The following is a 17,819-nucleotide window of genomic DNA, read 5'->3' as shown; positions in this document are numbered from 1 at the left end:
AAGATGAAAAATGCCATCATCTTTCACTTTCTCCACCTCTTGCTCACTCCCATACTGCATGAGGAGAAGGATAAGCTGTGAAGATTGTTTCCTTATCCTGGTAGCATGTCCGTTCCATCAAGACAGAGGGCAAGTCAGGAGAAAGTATACAGAGTTTGGGCTGTGCCTCTGCCCCAGGCAGGACAGAGGTCTGGAGCCTCCCAGGGCCAACCCATCTCATCACTTACAGAGCTCACCTGGAGTCAAGTGTAGGCTTTGCAGGCCATATCCAGCTGGCTCCTGACTAGCACCCCTGCATTTCTCATCTAGTCTGTGAGTCACTGCTTCCAAAATCCTAGCAGTGGAGGGAATCCTGCATCCTACCTTGCACCCAGGAGTTCAAGGAGCAAATATCTTAGCATCCGATCACTGTCTGGAGTGCACAGCCAGTGGGAACAGAGCAGCAAAATCAGCTCCAGAGTCAACTGTGGATGCTTTCAGCATATTGTAAATGCACAGGAGAAGGTGAAGTAGCATCCAAGATGGAATTATCATTTAACAAGGGGAAATGAGCAGTCAATCATTTAAGAAAGTATCCCATATGGAGAAAATTCTGTTGTTTAATGCCAAATAAAGTAAAGCGTTCACATTTGCAATTGGCCCAGCATAATCATTTCTAATGCTTGACTCCAAGTATACTGAAGTATAAAACCTCACGAAAGTACAAACTGAAGGTTTTCTATCATTGCAGCAGTCATTATAAATACTATTTTATACTGATTTCAGCAATCGTTGCAAAGTCTCAGAAGATGTTTTTAATAGATGCTTCCCTTCACTAAGCAGCCTTTCCTTCATATCACCTCTCTGAGAGTGACAAAGAGCTTCTTGTGTAGCAGGCCTTAAACATAAACATACCCACAGCTCAGCAATACAAGACAACAGACTAACAGGTACTGAGGAGAGAAAGTTATCTTACATCAGCTTCCTTATTCCTGCAGTTACTGTGCTGTTACCTGTTTCTCTTTCTGGGAACTGCTGGCAGTATCATGTCTCATTTTTTGCCAGTACTCCAGAGCAGCGCTGCTCTTCTGGCAGCACGTTGCTGAGCCTGGGACAGGAACAGCATCATTAAGCATCCTGGTACAGAGGAAGGCTGTGCAGTGTCTGGTGGCTGTATCAGCTCAGCTGAGTTTAGTTGTTTGTGTACTGTCTGTTAAATTCAGAAGCAGCAGGGAAAGACTCTCAGTGCAATTTCCAAGCCTGTAAAATGTGATGCACAGTTGTGGCCACTGCAGTACTGTTTTTCTCCCAGCAGAGTTAACATGGCCTTCACGATGACAATGCCCTGTTTAGCTACAGCAATGTGAGCTGCTCAGCTGCCGTACACGTGAGTGGAGCTCTCAGATAAATACCAAGGATACAAACAGGATTCTGATAAGCAGGATAGATAAGCAGTGTTCAGATCACAACAGATCATACAAAAGCACGCTGAAGCGAGACACAATTTTCATTTACACTGGAGTAAGTATTCAAAAACAAAGCACACAAAGACCTGATTTACATAAGGAAGAAATAGAATTAAAAAAAAATATTGAGGAGCCAAACAAGTCCTTCATGGCCGACTTCTTCAGACTGTGAAATGAGCCTTCTGCTCATTTGGGGTAGGTGGGAAGTTTTTAGGCAAGGACTGTCCAACTTTTTTGCCACTTGTTACCTATAAGCTGCACAGTAAATCAGCTGTCAATACACTGCTTTCAAGAGGAAAAGGTGATGGATAACTTGTGGAAATTAAGGCATATACACTCTGTTGCTTTTCAAATAATAGTCACTCCATCAGTAATTCAATATCTGCAATAGGACATTTCTGGTTAGCCTGCCAGAGATGCTCCACATAAATAGGAACAATTTCATGATTGCCAGGACAGTACTTCAATGTTACCTGTACAGATCTGATTAAAAAAAAAAAAATCCCATAAAAAAAAAAAACAACAGACAAAATCTTTCAGGAATGAGACAGAGCAATTTAATCAGTGTGAAGTGAAGCATGTGGGAAGAAGGCAGCAAAAGGTGCTTGCTGGAGAGAAACTGCAGCTAAGGATCAGTGAACAGATGGCTCCTTCCAGCAATCCCTGCAGGGAAGCTGAGCAGTCAGTCTCTTCCCACTGCTGCCACGACACTTCTCTGTGCATCCCACCAAGAGAAATGCTGTACTTAAGGAAACCTCTAGCACAGAACATCACTAGGCACTTGGGACATAACTTGTTGCAGGGTCACATAAGGGGCCAAAAGAACTCCTGGGACTCCTGGGACTGATGATCCTGGATCCCACTCCCTGGCCATTGGCTTTAGTGCATGCAGAACCCAATGAGATAAAGATGTCAACTGCAATGCTTGGGAAGTATAGGCCTCAGAACAGTGAAGCAGATACTATGCCAACATCTTCTGAATATCCTGAAAGTTTTCTCCAATCCTCTTGCTTCCTTTAAATTTATGTCTTATTTTTGTCAACCTTTCCAAGAGCAGTTCTTAACTAACAAAATAGTTATCACCTCACTTCTTTGGTCTTAGTTACTGGAATCTAACAGGCAACTGGGGGAACTCTTCATTCCTCTTCAGGCATGTTGATGCAATGAGCCAAGTGCAAACTGTTAATTTAAGTGTATTTCAAAACACTTCAAAAGCATGAAGATGCTGCCTTTTCTACTTTACAGGAACAAGGAGAGGTTAAGTACTGTGCAGGAGACTCAACTTTGATTTTTAGCAGAGTTCAGAATAAAATCCAATGCATGGGATTCCAACTCTTCTGCTACAACTGTGGTGTCTCTTGGGCTTTTCTAAAGCAGGGATTTATAAGTGCATCAGCAGAATGTATTAACTAATGAATGGCAATTATAACCTATCGTAAATCTAGTGTACACTTAACACCTGCTCCTTCCATTGAACTAGAGCGTGGAGAAAGCTTTCTTATAGATGAGTAAAAGGAAGTGCAATGTAGAAAAGCCAGTGAAAGTCACATGCTTTTCAGATATTATTCACAGCAATTTCAAAATCATCAAGTGACTGTGAAGCCCACATCTCATTTTTAAAAGTGACTTGAAACTCTCCCACCAGGTGGCAGTTAGGCAGCATCTGCTGACCTTTAGTGGGACTCAGGTTCCTACCTGTCTTTGGATATTTGAAAAACAATAATAATCAGTGAGTCATTAAACAAGAGGTCCCATTCTAGGAGGTTACAGGACGTACATTCTGTTTTAGCGAGATTCTAGGATAATGTAGACTCCATTTTTCGGTCCAAGTGTGGCTTTTGATTTCAGCTGCAAAGGAATCTGAAAGACAGAAGAACAACTTAAGTATGACTGCATGTGCTCATTTATGTATACATAACCGTCCCACATACCAACAGACATTTTTGCTCAGGAATAAATTCATACCAGGATTACAGTGGAAGCAGTAAAGTGCTTATTTTACAGTCAGCTGTGGTAGTATATTAAATAGAATTTATAGCCAGAGGCTGAGGCAGTCATTGCCCAGGTATATTGTAGATCTGAACAGAAAGAAATTAACTCTGTAAACTCTGGAGCTGCTGAGTAAGTGACAGGTGCAATATATACTGCAACAGGCATATACTAAAGTGCTGAGATCCTAAGAAGAAAGAGATACACCCATTCTCTCCATATAAATCAATGTTTTTTGACTGCAGTGGTGATACACTGCTCTCCATCAAGGCAAGGGTGGGTGTGTAACTTATATTAAAAAATTGTAAGGGTTAAATCACATTTTGATTAAAACATGCAGTCAGGGTTTTTTGTTTCTACTTAATATGGAAGTGGTTCTATCAGTTTTCCATAATGAAGAGAAATTCACAAAGGCAAGTAAGTCATCCTGTCTAGGAAAAACTGTCAACTCACTGAGGTTGACAAGTGTGGCCTTTAAGCTTCTGCAAGTACAAACCTCAGTTTCTGGGCAGGTCTTAAATCGAAACATCTGCAAAATCCTTAGCAGAGTCATTTTGGTTTCCAGCAAACCCATCTTCCTACCAACACAGCCACGGGGCCCTGCTCCAAAGGGTAGATATGCAAAGGGATGACGCTCCTTCTTGGCCTCCTCTGTAAACCTAGAAGGTGAAGAGATGGCAACCAGTTCAATAAATGCTTTTTGTTCCTAGTTTCGTATTATTTTATTTGCATTTCAAAAGTTTTTATTTCTATTCCACCTAATGGACAGATGAAAGGGACTGTTGTCAGATTATGCCTGTAAGTCAACTGTTAGCAGACTTGCAGACATCAGCCTTTGCCAGCTGGTGACAGAAGCAGACAGACAGATGTATGATTTGCAATCTGTTTTTAATGAATTGCTTTAGTCAGTGACCATGTTCAAAAGAATGACATGCTACTCATGTAGACTTGTATGTGCATGAGGGAGAGATTACAGCTTAGAGGGAACAGCCCAGAATATAAACTAACTAGAATTAGCAACAGTGCTTCCTTGTGCACTGCAGAAGCAAGTCAACAGGAATTGGTTTTAACCTTCCTAATTTCTCTTGCAAGGTACAATGAAATCATCTAATAGGACTGGGCAGGCAATGGAAAATGGTTGCTATAACTCAGAGCAGCCCTTCTTTCTGCTCTTAGCCTAAAGAGAGCAGTCTCCCAGCTAGGAAACATTCACATTTCAGGCCCTTCTGTTTTCAGAGTGGAAGTATTTCAATTTATTTATCAGAGTAAATGTTAATGTGGCAGTCTGTACACTGGTATGCATCAACTACCTAGCTTAAAAATACTCAATCAGTTTATTACAAATAAGACTTTTTTTTTTTTTCCTCTGAAGGAAACAAAACACCTATACGAACAGTGGTACAAACCAAAAGCTAAAAACTTTGTCTACAAAGTTGGCTGTGTATTACACACAGAGGAGGAATTATCTCAGAAATCTATGTAGTTCCCTCAGGTCACAGAGTGTTCAGAACTGTCCTGGCAGTACAGAACTACTTTTCCAGTTCTGCATGCAGTAACACAATAGAAAGTGCAGCAATAACAGAGTGGCACAGTCCTAGGCTGCAGCAAGTGAGAATTTGCTCAAATGCAATAGCAGGGGCACAGAAATAAAGGAAAGAATGTGCTTACCTTTAGAAGGCCTCAGGTAAGCAAGGATCTCCAGCAAGATACCCTCACCTCCACTACCAGTCCTTAAATGAGGTCTGGAAAGGGGTGGATGCACCTGAACTCCCCTGGGTTGGCCTTGCCTTCCCACCACATGCTTGATCACTGCTTCAAGCCCTGACTGCATTTGCACTACAGTATGACAATAAAAATTCTGGTTTTCATCTACAGGGGAATCCTTGAGAATCTCTTGCTCACTTACATACAGTTTGCAAGAACTTCAGACTATTACGGTCCAACAAACTCTTGCAGGATTTAGGGATGAAAAATAATACATACTATTATGAGGTTTGGAAGAAAGTAACACTGCATATTTCTGCTAACTCCATCCCCATATTTAGATACGCTAAATAAGATTGAGATACTCTCTTAGAAAATACATAGATCCCCAAATTTGATATGGAAGGACCATACCTCACATATTGAGCACTGCTGACTGTTGCATACTGAGTCAAGGGGTCTTCAGTCCTTGCTAACCATTTTACCTCATTATGCACTTTCATATCACTGTTAAGTTGATGAACAGTGACAACATTTCTAGATAAACATTAAAAAAATAAACCAACAGAAAACCCACTCCAGACTTCCAGTTATTGCTAAGATTCCTGCCTAACAAGAGCTCTGAGCTATAATTCACACTTTGCTCTTCTTCATGACCCCAAGTGCTTGGTGCAGTGTATGTCAAGATTTGCTCCAAAAGAAATCCATTGGGCAAGCCTACCTACAATACACGTGCTGACTGGCTTGTAAAGGTGCCTCTGGGCTGCCTTCATCACACCATTATTTGCAGAGCATACACTTCCTTTCTTAGTTGACTTTTCAACACGCAGTAGCTTAAAATATAGCTGCCCACAAAACAGCTTAAAATAAAGCTGCACACAAAACAAAACCGTGCTTCCTCACAGCACCACAAAGCTAAAGCTCTGTGGGCCCTGTAAGCTCAGCACAGCAGCTGCAGGGTACAAGAAGACAACTTGTCAGTAGTCCTTGTAGTTGAACATAATAAACGTTCCATGTGAAAATACGTCTTGCTAAGCAGAGCTGAGAAGCCAGGATCCCAGCTTATGGACAGAGAGAAAATTCCCAGTGGGAGATGGGATAGGTTCCCCACTCACAGCATTCCCAAACTGTTACAATATCTCCAGTGGAAAGACTGCTCCAAATTAGCCAGGAGCTGCATAAAACTCCTGTGCAGCTCTGTGCCAGTGCAGAATTCTGCCTTACTGCAGAATTTCCATGCCCAGAAGTGATAGTATCTGAAGCAACTGATTTGGAAACACCTGAAAACCTGAAGCCTGTTTCAGCTGTTGACCAGACTTTGCATCATCTCCAGGAAGCACCACTATCACCAGTTGTCTAATTTGGTAGAAATAATATATTTTAGGATCTAAATTAAACTGTGATATGCTTAACAAAATACCATTTCAGGTGAATTGTGGGCTGTAGCTGTGAAGAAGAAGCAGTATCTGGTGTCCCCACTGGACAGGCTGAAGCCCTGTGCCCACTCTAAATGCATTTTAACATCATTAAAAGCAGGTCTTAGGTCTAAACTTGTCCTAATAAGGACTCCAGCCTAAGAATGTTAAGCATACACTTACACACCTTTCAGGAATGAATTTCTCTGGCTCTGGCCAGAATTCTGGGTTGTGGTGGAGATGTCCAACTGCAGTTTCAATAACAGCACCAGCAGGAATACGCTGTCCCAGCACCACACAGTCCTTAGCTGCTTCCCGAGTAAACCTGCAACAGCAATGTCATGTATCCCAGATGATTAATACAGGTAAAAACACAGCAGGAGGGAGCCATAAAAGCCATTTATTGACCCTGCAATTTAGCAGGCAACCCTTTCCCAGTATATAAATAAAGCAGTCTTTGCTGATGCTAGTTTCTTCTCATGTTACAATCGTCTCCACCTACCTAGAAGTACACAGCCCCAGCCCAGCTGGCTAACTTTTGCCCTTTTCACAGTTCTGGTTGCTTATGATCTTTAGAAGTGCTTAGGTGTTGAACTGCAAAGGTGTTGCTAACGTCAGCTTCAGACTCATTTTTTATGAAAACTACAGATGGAGTGTATCAGTCTTTTCTAATAACAGGGAGAAAGAGTATCTGCCTTCAGGAAAAGTTATATCAAAAGAGGGTTTCTTAAATTTATTCAGTTGCCCCCCCTTTAGGGCAACATGTGAATACTAGCAAGAGTTGGTTTTAATGGTAGAACTAAGTGGTCTACTGCTGTTACAAAAATGCAATCAATTCACAAGCCTTTGAGAAACTGCAGCTAGCAAGCACTCATCAAGGACAGGCCAGACGCTGGCAGCACAGCTCTCCAGCTTCCTCCCAAGCCATAGTGGTCTGCAAGGAGTGGAACTGTCCTGAGGAACCTCACTGTGACAACTTGGCTGAAACAAGCAGCCTGTCCACGTTGAGTTTGTGTCTGCAAACCTTGCAGGAATGCTGGGTGGGTGTGCAAGTGTGCAAGGGCAGATCCCAATCTGCATCTTTTGGAGCTTGGAGGGTCGCTGCAGATTCCAGCCCAACACCAGTTGGGAGCACCAGGGCTCCCACTGCTGCTCCCCACACTGAGCCAAAGCAATTGAATGAAGATTTCAGTTTCAGAGCTGTCAGTCAAGTGCTATTACAGAGACACATTCTTTCCTCACTGTCACTCAGTTTCTCTCCTCATAGACAAATAAATAGCAGAGATTCCAAACCTGGAACAAAACACTGACACATTAAGAAACACATTGACAAGCCATCCCTCTCATCCTCACAAGAATTTGGTGACAGTGGAAAAGTGAGTTTTGTGGAAGAAAGTTCTCCGGCTAGTAAATTATTTTTTTTTAAAAGGACCTCATCTTACAGAATACTTGGCTGCTACTGGATATTCTCCTGAATACTGTATTATTCTTGTCATAGGCAACTAACATCTTTCCAAGGCACAGGGCTGTCCTACCCACTGCTCATCCATCAGAGTAAAAGCCAGATCAATAAACACCAGTCACAACAGCAGAGGAAACTTCAGAACAACTCTGCTCCATTCTCATTTCGTTTCCTATTGGACAAACACTGATTGTTTCCCTGTGCTTCAGCTGAAACTCAAAGATCCCTGATGCTTTAACTGTTGAAACAGTTTCCACTTGTATACCATGTATAACACAGTAAAGCTCAGTTATCTCATCCATGAGCAAGTATCCTTGACATTTACTCTCTGAGCAATCCTGCAGATGCCCATGGAAAAACCTTGCACTGTAATCTTTGGGAATGTATAAAAGAAATGTGATTCTAAGCTTATTTAATTTTAAGGTGATTGCAACTGTGGGGCAAGTTTTCCAAAGGCTGTCATAGTAAGCTCAGCTTTGGCTCTTTTCCAGTCATCTGAAATTTCTTCCCAGCTTAACAATAAGCAGCACAACGGGCTGGCTGCTTTGAAATGTTCCACTCTTAACATTTATGCCTGCGATAACTTGGAAATTCAACAATCAAATGGTCTTGTAATTTATTTTGTGATTTATTTCCCCCTTCATTTTCAGTTCACCGAGTAAAATTATTCGTGGGTAGATTGGGAAGAAACTTTAAAAACTTAATGGATGTAGCCATTTACTTAGTGATGTTATTATAGCACAATGCTTGTGTAAAACAGGAGGGTACAAGTTAAACACATGTAAAACAGAGTTTTCTGAACGTGCAAACCTTCCAAAAACTTAATGACTAGAAGGTCACTCATCCAGGGTCATTCTTTGCTCCCTGCCCATGAAGCGTACCAAAGCAGCACCATCTGGCTTTCTCAGGCCAGTTCTGCTGCAGAACAGCTCCATCCTCTAATCTTATGGGATGTGAAGAATGGCAAGAGAGCAGTCTTGGCCAATTCATCACAAAAAAAAAAAAAAAGCTGCTTTAGAAATACGAGAATGAGCCAGTTTTCCTTCAATAGGCCACATTATATCTTCCAAATGCACAAGCAGTATTGATGTTGGCACAGAGACCAAGAGCACATCGGTCTTCCAAGAGTAGATTTCCATTTTATATAGCTGGGAATCTACCCTGCAGAATCAGAAATGGGGAAAAAAAAAAGGGTACCTGAATGCAGGTGGAAACATGCGCAATGTCTCTGCAATCACCATGTCCAGATAGGGCAGCTCCTGTACATTTTGATAATCGGTGACCATCTGAAAAAGCAGGAAGAAATGAACAACCACATTTTCTCACTGTGGCATGCCAAACTCGTCCCAGATTAGCTTTTAAATCATCTATTTTTCATTGGGCATTTTTCCTGTAGAAGAACTCGAAGTCTCATCTAAAAGAGTAAACGATAAAATTATACAAAAACGTGGGCAGTAATTAAATGTGTGTATAACATTTCTTTCATCATTAAAACACTTTGGTGTGCAGCCCAGCTGAAGATATAATAATAAATCAACTTGCTAGAAAGTATTTAAAATAGGGTATTGCAGAAAGCAATAATAGCTCCAGCAGTCATATTGTTTTATTCATGCACTGAGATCTGCACTAGACATTCATTCCCTTCCAAGACCAGGAGTATGGCAAAGCACTTTCTTCCTAAGAAACAACACATTAGTTTTTTCTTGTTGATATTGGAGCCAATCCTTTGCCCTTTCCCAAAGTGCCAGTGGACACTGAGCAGGTGTGAAATCTGTTCCTTTTCATGCCTGTGCCTTGTGTAACACTGCTAAATTTTGCGTGGTGGGAAATGCCAGAGCCCACATTTTCATTGGCCAACAGAACTTCCCAACCCATGAAAACACATAGTCAGCACTGAGACCTAAACTACATTGTAGTGCTGAAGGCTTTACCCTTTGACAGGCAGCAAGAGACAGCAAACAGGATGATCACCAGTTGCAGAGACACAACCCAGCACACAGACGCATGGATAATTTCTCCCTGTTACCTACCTCAGAAAAAAAGGATGTTTTCCCCGTCATTATTCAGTGTTCTCAGCAGAGGGCAGCCAAAGTACATCTAATAACCTCATCAGGAGAGCAGAGTTTTGTTTTAAATTAGAGCATCTCCTAAAGACTGACACGGAGTAAATTGGAGAAAAGCACAGACATCAGACTAAACTAAACCTTTTATGAAGATTTGGGGCCCCTGTCATTCACAAAGGGGACTGGATTCCATCCTTCCTTTATTTACTACAGCACTTTTCATGTATAATGCATATTTTATTGAATTTTCATGCAAAAACATATGGTACATACTGCAAATACTAAGCAGAGAGCAACTCCAGATGGTATGCAGAAAAGGCATACAATAGAGCAAGGATACCTTGCTGGATTAGGGTATCCTACTTATTCAGAACTAAGCCACCATGCACCATTTCACATTAACTGATCTTTTCTAGGAAAGAAATAGATACAATCTATTATCCCCATTTTTTTTCGGCTCAGGAGAGCAAAAGCAAAAACAGAGAAAAAAAAATGTGCACATGCTGAGCAGAACCAGTGTCTGCTCTTCTCACAGGGAAAAGAAGACACCACTCATCTTGTCAATACATTGAAGTATTTTGTCAGTATATGCCAAATATTATCAATACAGGAAGTACAGACTGTCCTGACAGTTTTTCAATGCTGTTTTTCACGTTGCAGCAGTGCCTATTAACTCAAACCTTCGACTTAAGTCAATGGTTGTCACACAAAGAGACTCAAACATACAAATAGCAGCCATGTCATGAGAACCATGGCTGCAGGCTGGGCTAGGAGCTGCACTCCATTAAGAGCAAAGGCAGGAAGGTGATTTTATCATTCTTGTTTTGCAGAAGGGGACATGAAGTTCAGAGGCTGCCAGCAATGCCCACGCTCACACAGGAGATGAGTAGCAGAGGCTGGAGATGAAGCACAATCAGACTGTGTTCAGGCCTTCGTGGACGCACTGTCGTTCCCCATGGCAGCACAGACACCATGGGCTTTAATGCAAAAGCATGCTGAGGTGTGTATTCATTCTCTTCTTCCCTCTGTTTTTTCTGCTCTCTTGTATCTCTCCAAATCCTGATTCCCCATTTCAGCCCCATCCCTGCTCTCTCTGCCTATCTCATGGCTGAGAAATAAGTCCAGGTAGACTGAGTGAGCGGTGAATCCAAGACCACACCACGATGTGTTTGATTCCCTGAGCCATGCGCTATCCACTGGGCCTTCTTGCCTCTCTCATAATCCCTCTACTTACTTCTGGAGTCAATAATTAAGATAATTATATGGTAACCTGATATAATAAGTAGCCACTAAATCAAACCATACATCAACAAATAATGTAACACTGAATTATGTGAGCTTTGATTTGCTTTTTGAAATAGTTCTATACCTTCAGGGGATTAGCAGTTTAGAGAACAAAACAAAGGTGCAAAACCAACTGATTTTCCTTGGAAGAAAATTTCCTTTGCTTACATATAGAAAAAGGGGTCAGTCAAATGGCAGTGCAGTGAACTCAGCTATCATGAGCATGGCAGACACATCAGTCATTTCCTACATCTGATGCAGCTTAATTATTGGCACTTCCATGCTTTTAACATCAAAGTAACTGAACCTAATTTAGTCGTTGTTTGTAAGGTCTGACCCAGGGCTGCGTAAAGTACACACCAGCCAAGTATCCCTATTTGGGAAGAACATTTTGCCACTTCTTTTTTTCTTCCTGTCAAAGAAAATATTTTCCATTTGTTTTTCCACTCCCTCTCTTCAAATTATTCCTTCAGCCAAGCACATTTCAAAGGAACTTAAATTTGCTTTTCTCCCCAAATGTCCCTATTTATATCTTTAAAATGCTGGCAGATTTGCTGGGGAAAAAGAGGGTTGCTGTGCAAAGTTGCCACTTTAACCCCTTCCAAAAATGTTGCAATGTTGGCTTTTACTCGGAATGGGGTATATTTTCATTAACAAAGAAATTTCATTCTGTAACAAGTAGAGATGTGGGAGGAGATAGGAGGAACCACACTGCAGGTAATGAAATATTCTGTATTTTAATTTTGCAGCCACTGCTTTGCACAGCAGTTTGTCTTATGCTTTGCAAAGCCCTGTAGTATCTCTCCCTGCTGACTTGGAAGTGGAACAGCCACGTAAATCTTGTGGCATTTCTCTTTGTGTCTGTTCCCCCCTTTTTGACTTCCGGAGGGGCGGTGGGACACCTTCACCCAACCCCGGCAATTTACTCACTTCTGAGGTCCAGCAAATGTCTGCTTTGGCTACAGATTCTCTTTTATGTCTGGCAACATAACCAAGGCTTCTAGAAAAAGGTGGGAAATTAATTCCTAACCCCACAGAGGACCCTGCAGCAAAATACCAGCCGTGATTATAAAATCCCTACGTGCTACAGGGATGATGCATGTTTTAATCCCCATAGAAGTTCCAAGAGAGATAACTGCCTTCAGATCCACCTCTGCTTTTCAGTTTTGGCTTTAGCATTTTCAAGGCAGGCAAACCTATTTTCTGCCACCACCCTCAGTTAACTTTTAGTTCTTCAATGAGCACCAAGGGAATCAAAGTGCTGACATGAGAGGTCTGGCCAATCTTTCTGCTGCAGTTTAAGATGTTACTGTTCCCAGTTGCTCGCTCCTCTTTGCTGGCTGTGGCTACAGGCACCACAGCCAAATCAGCAGAAGGGAACATATGCCTGCACCTTGGCTGCTTCCATACAACGTCCAGCATGAACCTATCTTAAGCAACACTTTAAGACAAGATATCAAATTTTTCCCAAAGTAGCTGTCAAGAAAGGTACAGATCCCCCCTATCACCTCTGTTTTGGGAATGGAAATCCAAGCACTCATCAGTGAACACAAGATTTCCACTTACCCTATTGGTCATGGTCTGGTGATACTCAGCAGCCAGAAATGAAAAAAATATCAGAGAAAATTGTATGTAGCTGACAGAGTGTGACATGCACTTGAAATGGATTTGGAAGCAGCAAAGGCTGTGGAGACCACATTCTTCACAACTGATGCTGCTGAGTCACGAGCTGGGGCCTTACCAGCTGTGGTTTCAGAGAAGTTGCAATCCAAATCAAACATCTCATGGACAGGTGTGACTGTGACAGCATCCACGTCAGAGGGATGATGCGTACATCTGTTTAAGTGCAGCTGCAGATCCATGAGTTATCTGTGCACATAGAGCTGCACAGCCCACATCAGCCCTCCCCCAAATACAGACCTAAGAAAGCAACAGGAGAGAAGGTGAGTCAACAACAAACCAGTATAATCCTGGTGAATCTCACTCCTGAATTCCAAAAGAACCGTTGAGCCTATAGCCAATCAGTATTTACAAACAGGTCAACAATGTTTCTTGATCAAATGGATCAAAAGCTGCTGATAGATCAAAGAACCTGTGAAGGTTTTGATCTTTCTTTGGTCACTGCAAGGAGCTGCTAATCCACCAGGAGAGTGACAGCCTGTTTGCCACACTTAGCCTGGGAGAGGGGGAGAAACGCAAGAATGCTGTGTCAAGACAGAGTTGCTCTGTGACAGCCTTTCTAGCAACTGCATGAAGGCAGGAAAGGTTAGAGACAGGGCAGCACCCAAGTTACAGATCAATGAAAAAAGGGTCGGGGTGGTTCAACAAATGCCTATCTGCAACTTGCTTAAAGAAAGCTTGCCTAAGTTGTATCACACTCACAACCTCCCTACAACAGCAGTGAAATTGCGACAAATTTGCCCGAGTAAGATTTCTTGGCTTCAGCCTCAGAACTTGGATCAAATACTAAAAAAACAAAAAAAAACCCAAAAAACAACCAACCACTTAAGGCAGTCATCATAAGATACCTATTGCAAAATCTCTCTCTGCTATCTGCTGAATGAGATGTCATCCTGAAGCATGGCACCAAGCAGAATTAGCCCTTGGTGCTGGGGTCAAGGGACCTGCAACCCTGTAGCCTCTTAGCCCCAGAAGGCAGGCAGGACAGAGGCAGTGCATCTGTTTCTTGAAGATGCACTGCTTTAAGATATAGAATAGTGTACCTAAAATTACTAAGTGTCCACTGGCCAATGCCAAAGACCTACAGATTAAGGCTGCTTTTTTTTTTTTTTTTTCTGGCAAAATATTCAGTTCTTCATTACAGACTGAGAACAAGGTGCAGGAAGGAAAAATAGGACAAGTCTCATTTCCAGATTAAGATGTAACAAGAGGCTTCCTAAGCTGCCTAGCACTTATCTCAAATTTTACAGCACATCTTGGTTGCACGAAAGTCTCACCAGTACCATTATGCCTTCTCATCATTCTCTCTGAAATGAACATTAAAGTACGTCTTCAGTCCCAGCCTTCATACCTGCATTTCCAGAAGCCCTGGAGATGTTCAAAGCTGGACAAGGCCCTGAGTGACATGATCTACTGCTTGATCTAGCATTTGGCAACCCTTCCTATGGCAAAAGGATGATCTTTGAGGTCCTTTCCAACATAAGCCACTCTAAGATTCTATGAAATGAGTAAAAGCCATCAAAATCATGCACTCTCAAGTTTTCCCTGTACTTCTTTGTGCTACATGGGTTCACCATCACCTCTCATCTGCTCAGCTGATCGTTCAGTAGAAATGCAGCATGATCTCATCTCCACCTTTGCTGAGCGTGGGGCACTGACTGCTTATCGGGGCTGGAGCTTTACTTGGCTCATCAAAGCACTTCACAAACTGCACCAGCACTCAAACTTCAGCACTCAGTGCATCAGGCATTTCAACATTTCCCAGCTCCTCTTAAAGACCATGACTGCCAAACAAATAAAGTGTTACAGCCTTTTGTTCAAAGAACCTGCCTCACGCCTCCTTTTTCTCCACCCTTCACATTACCCAGTTGAGGCTTCCACTGCTCCCTCTTGCCTGGTCCACTGCCATACAGATCACAGGAGCACAGGGAAAGGCAGGTGCTGAATCACAGGCCAAGTTCAGAGGTGGTGGGAAAGGTTGGCATAGTTCTTATACACCAGTAACCACATTATACGCAGGCCTTCCAGCCAAATTCCCTCCATTACTTCAGTGCAAATCCACACATCTCCCTGGGGTTGTATCACTGTAAAGCAAAGGAAAATGTGGTTCTAAGTATGCACCCAATAGTGCTGGGGAAACAGCCAGAAAGTATAAGGTTACACCAATGTCAACTGCCTTTAATGCTACTTTGCTTTTCAAATCAAAGGCTTGAGCACTTGACAGAAGGCAGACCTGCGCTACCTCCGCTAGCAATTTTGGTGCTAAAATAAGGCCTTCATAGCATCACTGTTTGCAACGAAACTTCTGTGAGATAAAAATATTTCCTGAAACTGAACAGTGCCCCAAAACCAAACAGATAAACACAAGTCTGTAACCAAAACAGTCAGAAATTCCCTGCCTCCTACATTACTACTGACACATGGTGATCAGCAAGAACAGAATGAGTGCCATCAGGTACAGGATCTGACACAAAAGCAACAAAAGAAGAAAACTGTTAGAAAAATCATTTGTGAGTCAAGGTACAAAATAAAAGAGAGGAGAAAACAAATGTACATCAGTGTTGGTTTTGTGAATTTGTCAGCCCCACCTGGTCGCAGACTCCAGTGCCAAGAGAAGTGTCCTTTAGTACAAAAAGAGTAAATACCTGGAAGTGAGAATGGGCATCTGGGGCTCTGCAGTGCCACAAAGAAATGGGTAGGACCCTGTGTGCTGACAGTGCCCAGTCAGGAAATGTTTAATATGCAAATATCCTTGCTAGACCTATTTCTATTTTATTTTATTTTATTTTATTTTATTTTATTTTATTTTATTTTATTTTATTTTATTTTATTAGGTTTGGTGGAGAAGAGAAACTCCTCTCCAGGAGTGCTTCCCTATTTATATGCAGAGAGCACCCAACTCCAGCTATGTGTGGCTGTGGTACATCTGAGGCTGCTCACTGGAGAGGGCTAAACTCATCAGAGGCAGAGATTGCCCATTTCTCGCCTCCTTCTCCTTAAAGAGCACTCAGCCCCCAGAAGCCCCCCTGGTTCTCTCTCTCTCTGCTCACCTCAGCCCACTGAGACTCCAAAGACTCTTTCAACACTTGTCTGACACAATCAAAATTTCTACTTGGGTGGCAGAAATTCTGAATGGTGAAGTATCCCAGTGGGAGGGAGGCAAGGAGGAAATTAAGCAGGAGAAAGGACTGCCAGAGGCCCAACAGGCTGAGAAAGAGAATTATAAAACTGGGGTAGGTCTGTCCGAAGGGCATGTCACCAGTCCAAAGCACATTAAGCACTGAAAAGTTCGTGCAAGACTTAATCCTGCCTGCTATAGAAGTGTCCCTTGGTGGTTGCTGCAGATCTACAGGAATAAAGAGGAGGGAATTTTTTCCCTCTCAGCAGACATTAATGGTATCACATAAGAGTCAGATGATTTAATTTAATCATTTCTGCTCCAACTGGTATTTTCTATGTGGGGGTGACAGTGCTTTAAATTAGGGCCTCGCATATAAAAGGCTCGTGTGTTTAGTTTAATCAAATATTCATTTCCGCACGTTATATTTATATTAAAAGACATCACCACGAATTTTTATGCTGCAAATAGACACTACCACATTAGCTAAGTAGTGAGGTCCTCATTGGTCATTCGTCTCTACAGCTTAGTATGCTTGGCAGCCTTATGGACTGAGAGATGACTCAGGCCTGAGTATGTAGTTTTGGGAAAGATGCCCTAGAGAGCACAGCTTGACCTACAAGGAGAGCAGAGCTTTACACAAAATGAATGACTCCAGTAATTTACCCTTCTGTGGATACTTAAATATGGGCCTGAGCCAGTGGTTGCTTAAGTCATCGGCTTTAGTGGCTGCTGGATGAGACCTTCTCCGAATTAGAAAACAGGCAAACATTCACAACAAAGAAACTGCAAGATTCTCCCATCACTCAGCATAATTATTATTTGCTCTGACAAGGGCAGGTCAGTTTTAATACCATGCAACATTTATGTAGTGCCTGATGCCTTGAAAACAGTTTATGTACATTAAGTGCAGCACAACAATAATAAAACTTTGCCTTTCCATAGTTGCTTTTCCCTTGCGGCTTGCGAAGCATTTAGCAAGCATTAATTAGCTGGTCATCTTCCAAATGCACGTGTGAGGTGCTCCTGGTAAATACTCCCTTCATGCACACAAGGGGCCAGCAGAAGTGCTGAAGAGTGAAGCCAACAGTTCCCAACTATTAGAATCGAGCACCCACCACAGCCAGCCTGCATAAGTAGCCTGATTTTTTTTTTCAACCTCAACGTGACTACTGTGAGTAAGAAGGCAAATGCTGCTCTGAATGCCTAGACTTAAAATGACCAAAAAAGAAAAAAAAAACCTTGCAGAGCATTTAAATACATCTTCAACAAAAAGGAGCTTTGTTTGTTTTTAGCTACCCAGATTTTAATTCAGGGCTCAGCTTGTCTGTAAGAAACTGGTGGTACTAAAAGTGCAGAAAGTAAAGAAGCTTTTCAGGTGTCAAAGATACAATTCCTTACTGTAGACTGCACTTCCTACTTAATTCAGGTAACAGCTTAACCCTTCTTGCCTTTTTCTCCGCACAGTGAAGCATCACAGCCAAAGGGAGAAATTATTTTCTAATATGTGGTTTAAAGCTGATGTTCCACATGGGGCATTTGAGCCAAGGAGCACAGTTACACCCAGTTCCTAAGACAACTTTTTGCCTCCAGTTCTCTTTTCTCTCTATCCAGACAGTGCTAGCACAGACTGACCCTCTTTCCTAAGTAGGACCTGTG

The 17,819-nt window shown here is 42.2% G+C and overlaps 1 protein-coding gene across 9 annotated transcripts in view; it reads right to left on the bottom strand.

Moving 5' to 3' along the window:
• Positions 1–581: 581 nt before the first annotated feature.
• TBXAS1 (thromboxane A synthase 1) overlaps positions 582–17,819 on the bottom strand; it is a 243,706-nt gene continuing 226,468 nt past the window's right edge. For all 9 annotated transcript variants that reach the window (XM_052667451.1, XM_052667452.1, XM_052667449.1 and 6 more), the window contains 4 exons: positions 9,213–9,301; positions 6,741–6,878; positions 3,931–4,093; positions 582–3,305 (listed from right to left, as the gene is read on the bottom strand). In XM_052667451.1, coding sequence (XP_052523411.1) covers positions 3,231–3,305; positions 3,931–4,093; positions 6,741–6,878; positions 9,213–9,301 — 465 coding nt within the window. In that variant the 3' untranslated portion in view covers positions 582–3,230. The remainder of the gene's footprint in view (positions 3,306–3,930; positions 4,094–6,740; positions 6,879–9,212; positions 9,302–17,819) is intronic.

This window comes from Tympanuchus pallidicinctus, unplaced genomic scaffold, assembly GCF_026119805.1.
Source record: "Tympanuchus pallidicinctus isolate F22 unplaced genomic scaffold, pur_lepc_1.0 scaffold8, whole genome shotgun sequence".
Classification (NCBI taxonomy): Eukaryota; Metazoa; Chordata; class Aves; order Galliformes; family Phasianidae; genus Tympanuchus; species Tympanuchus pallidicinctus.
The sequence above is the reverse complement of the archived record's forward strand: the minus strand, read 5'-3'. Positions and strand labels throughout refer to the sequence as shown.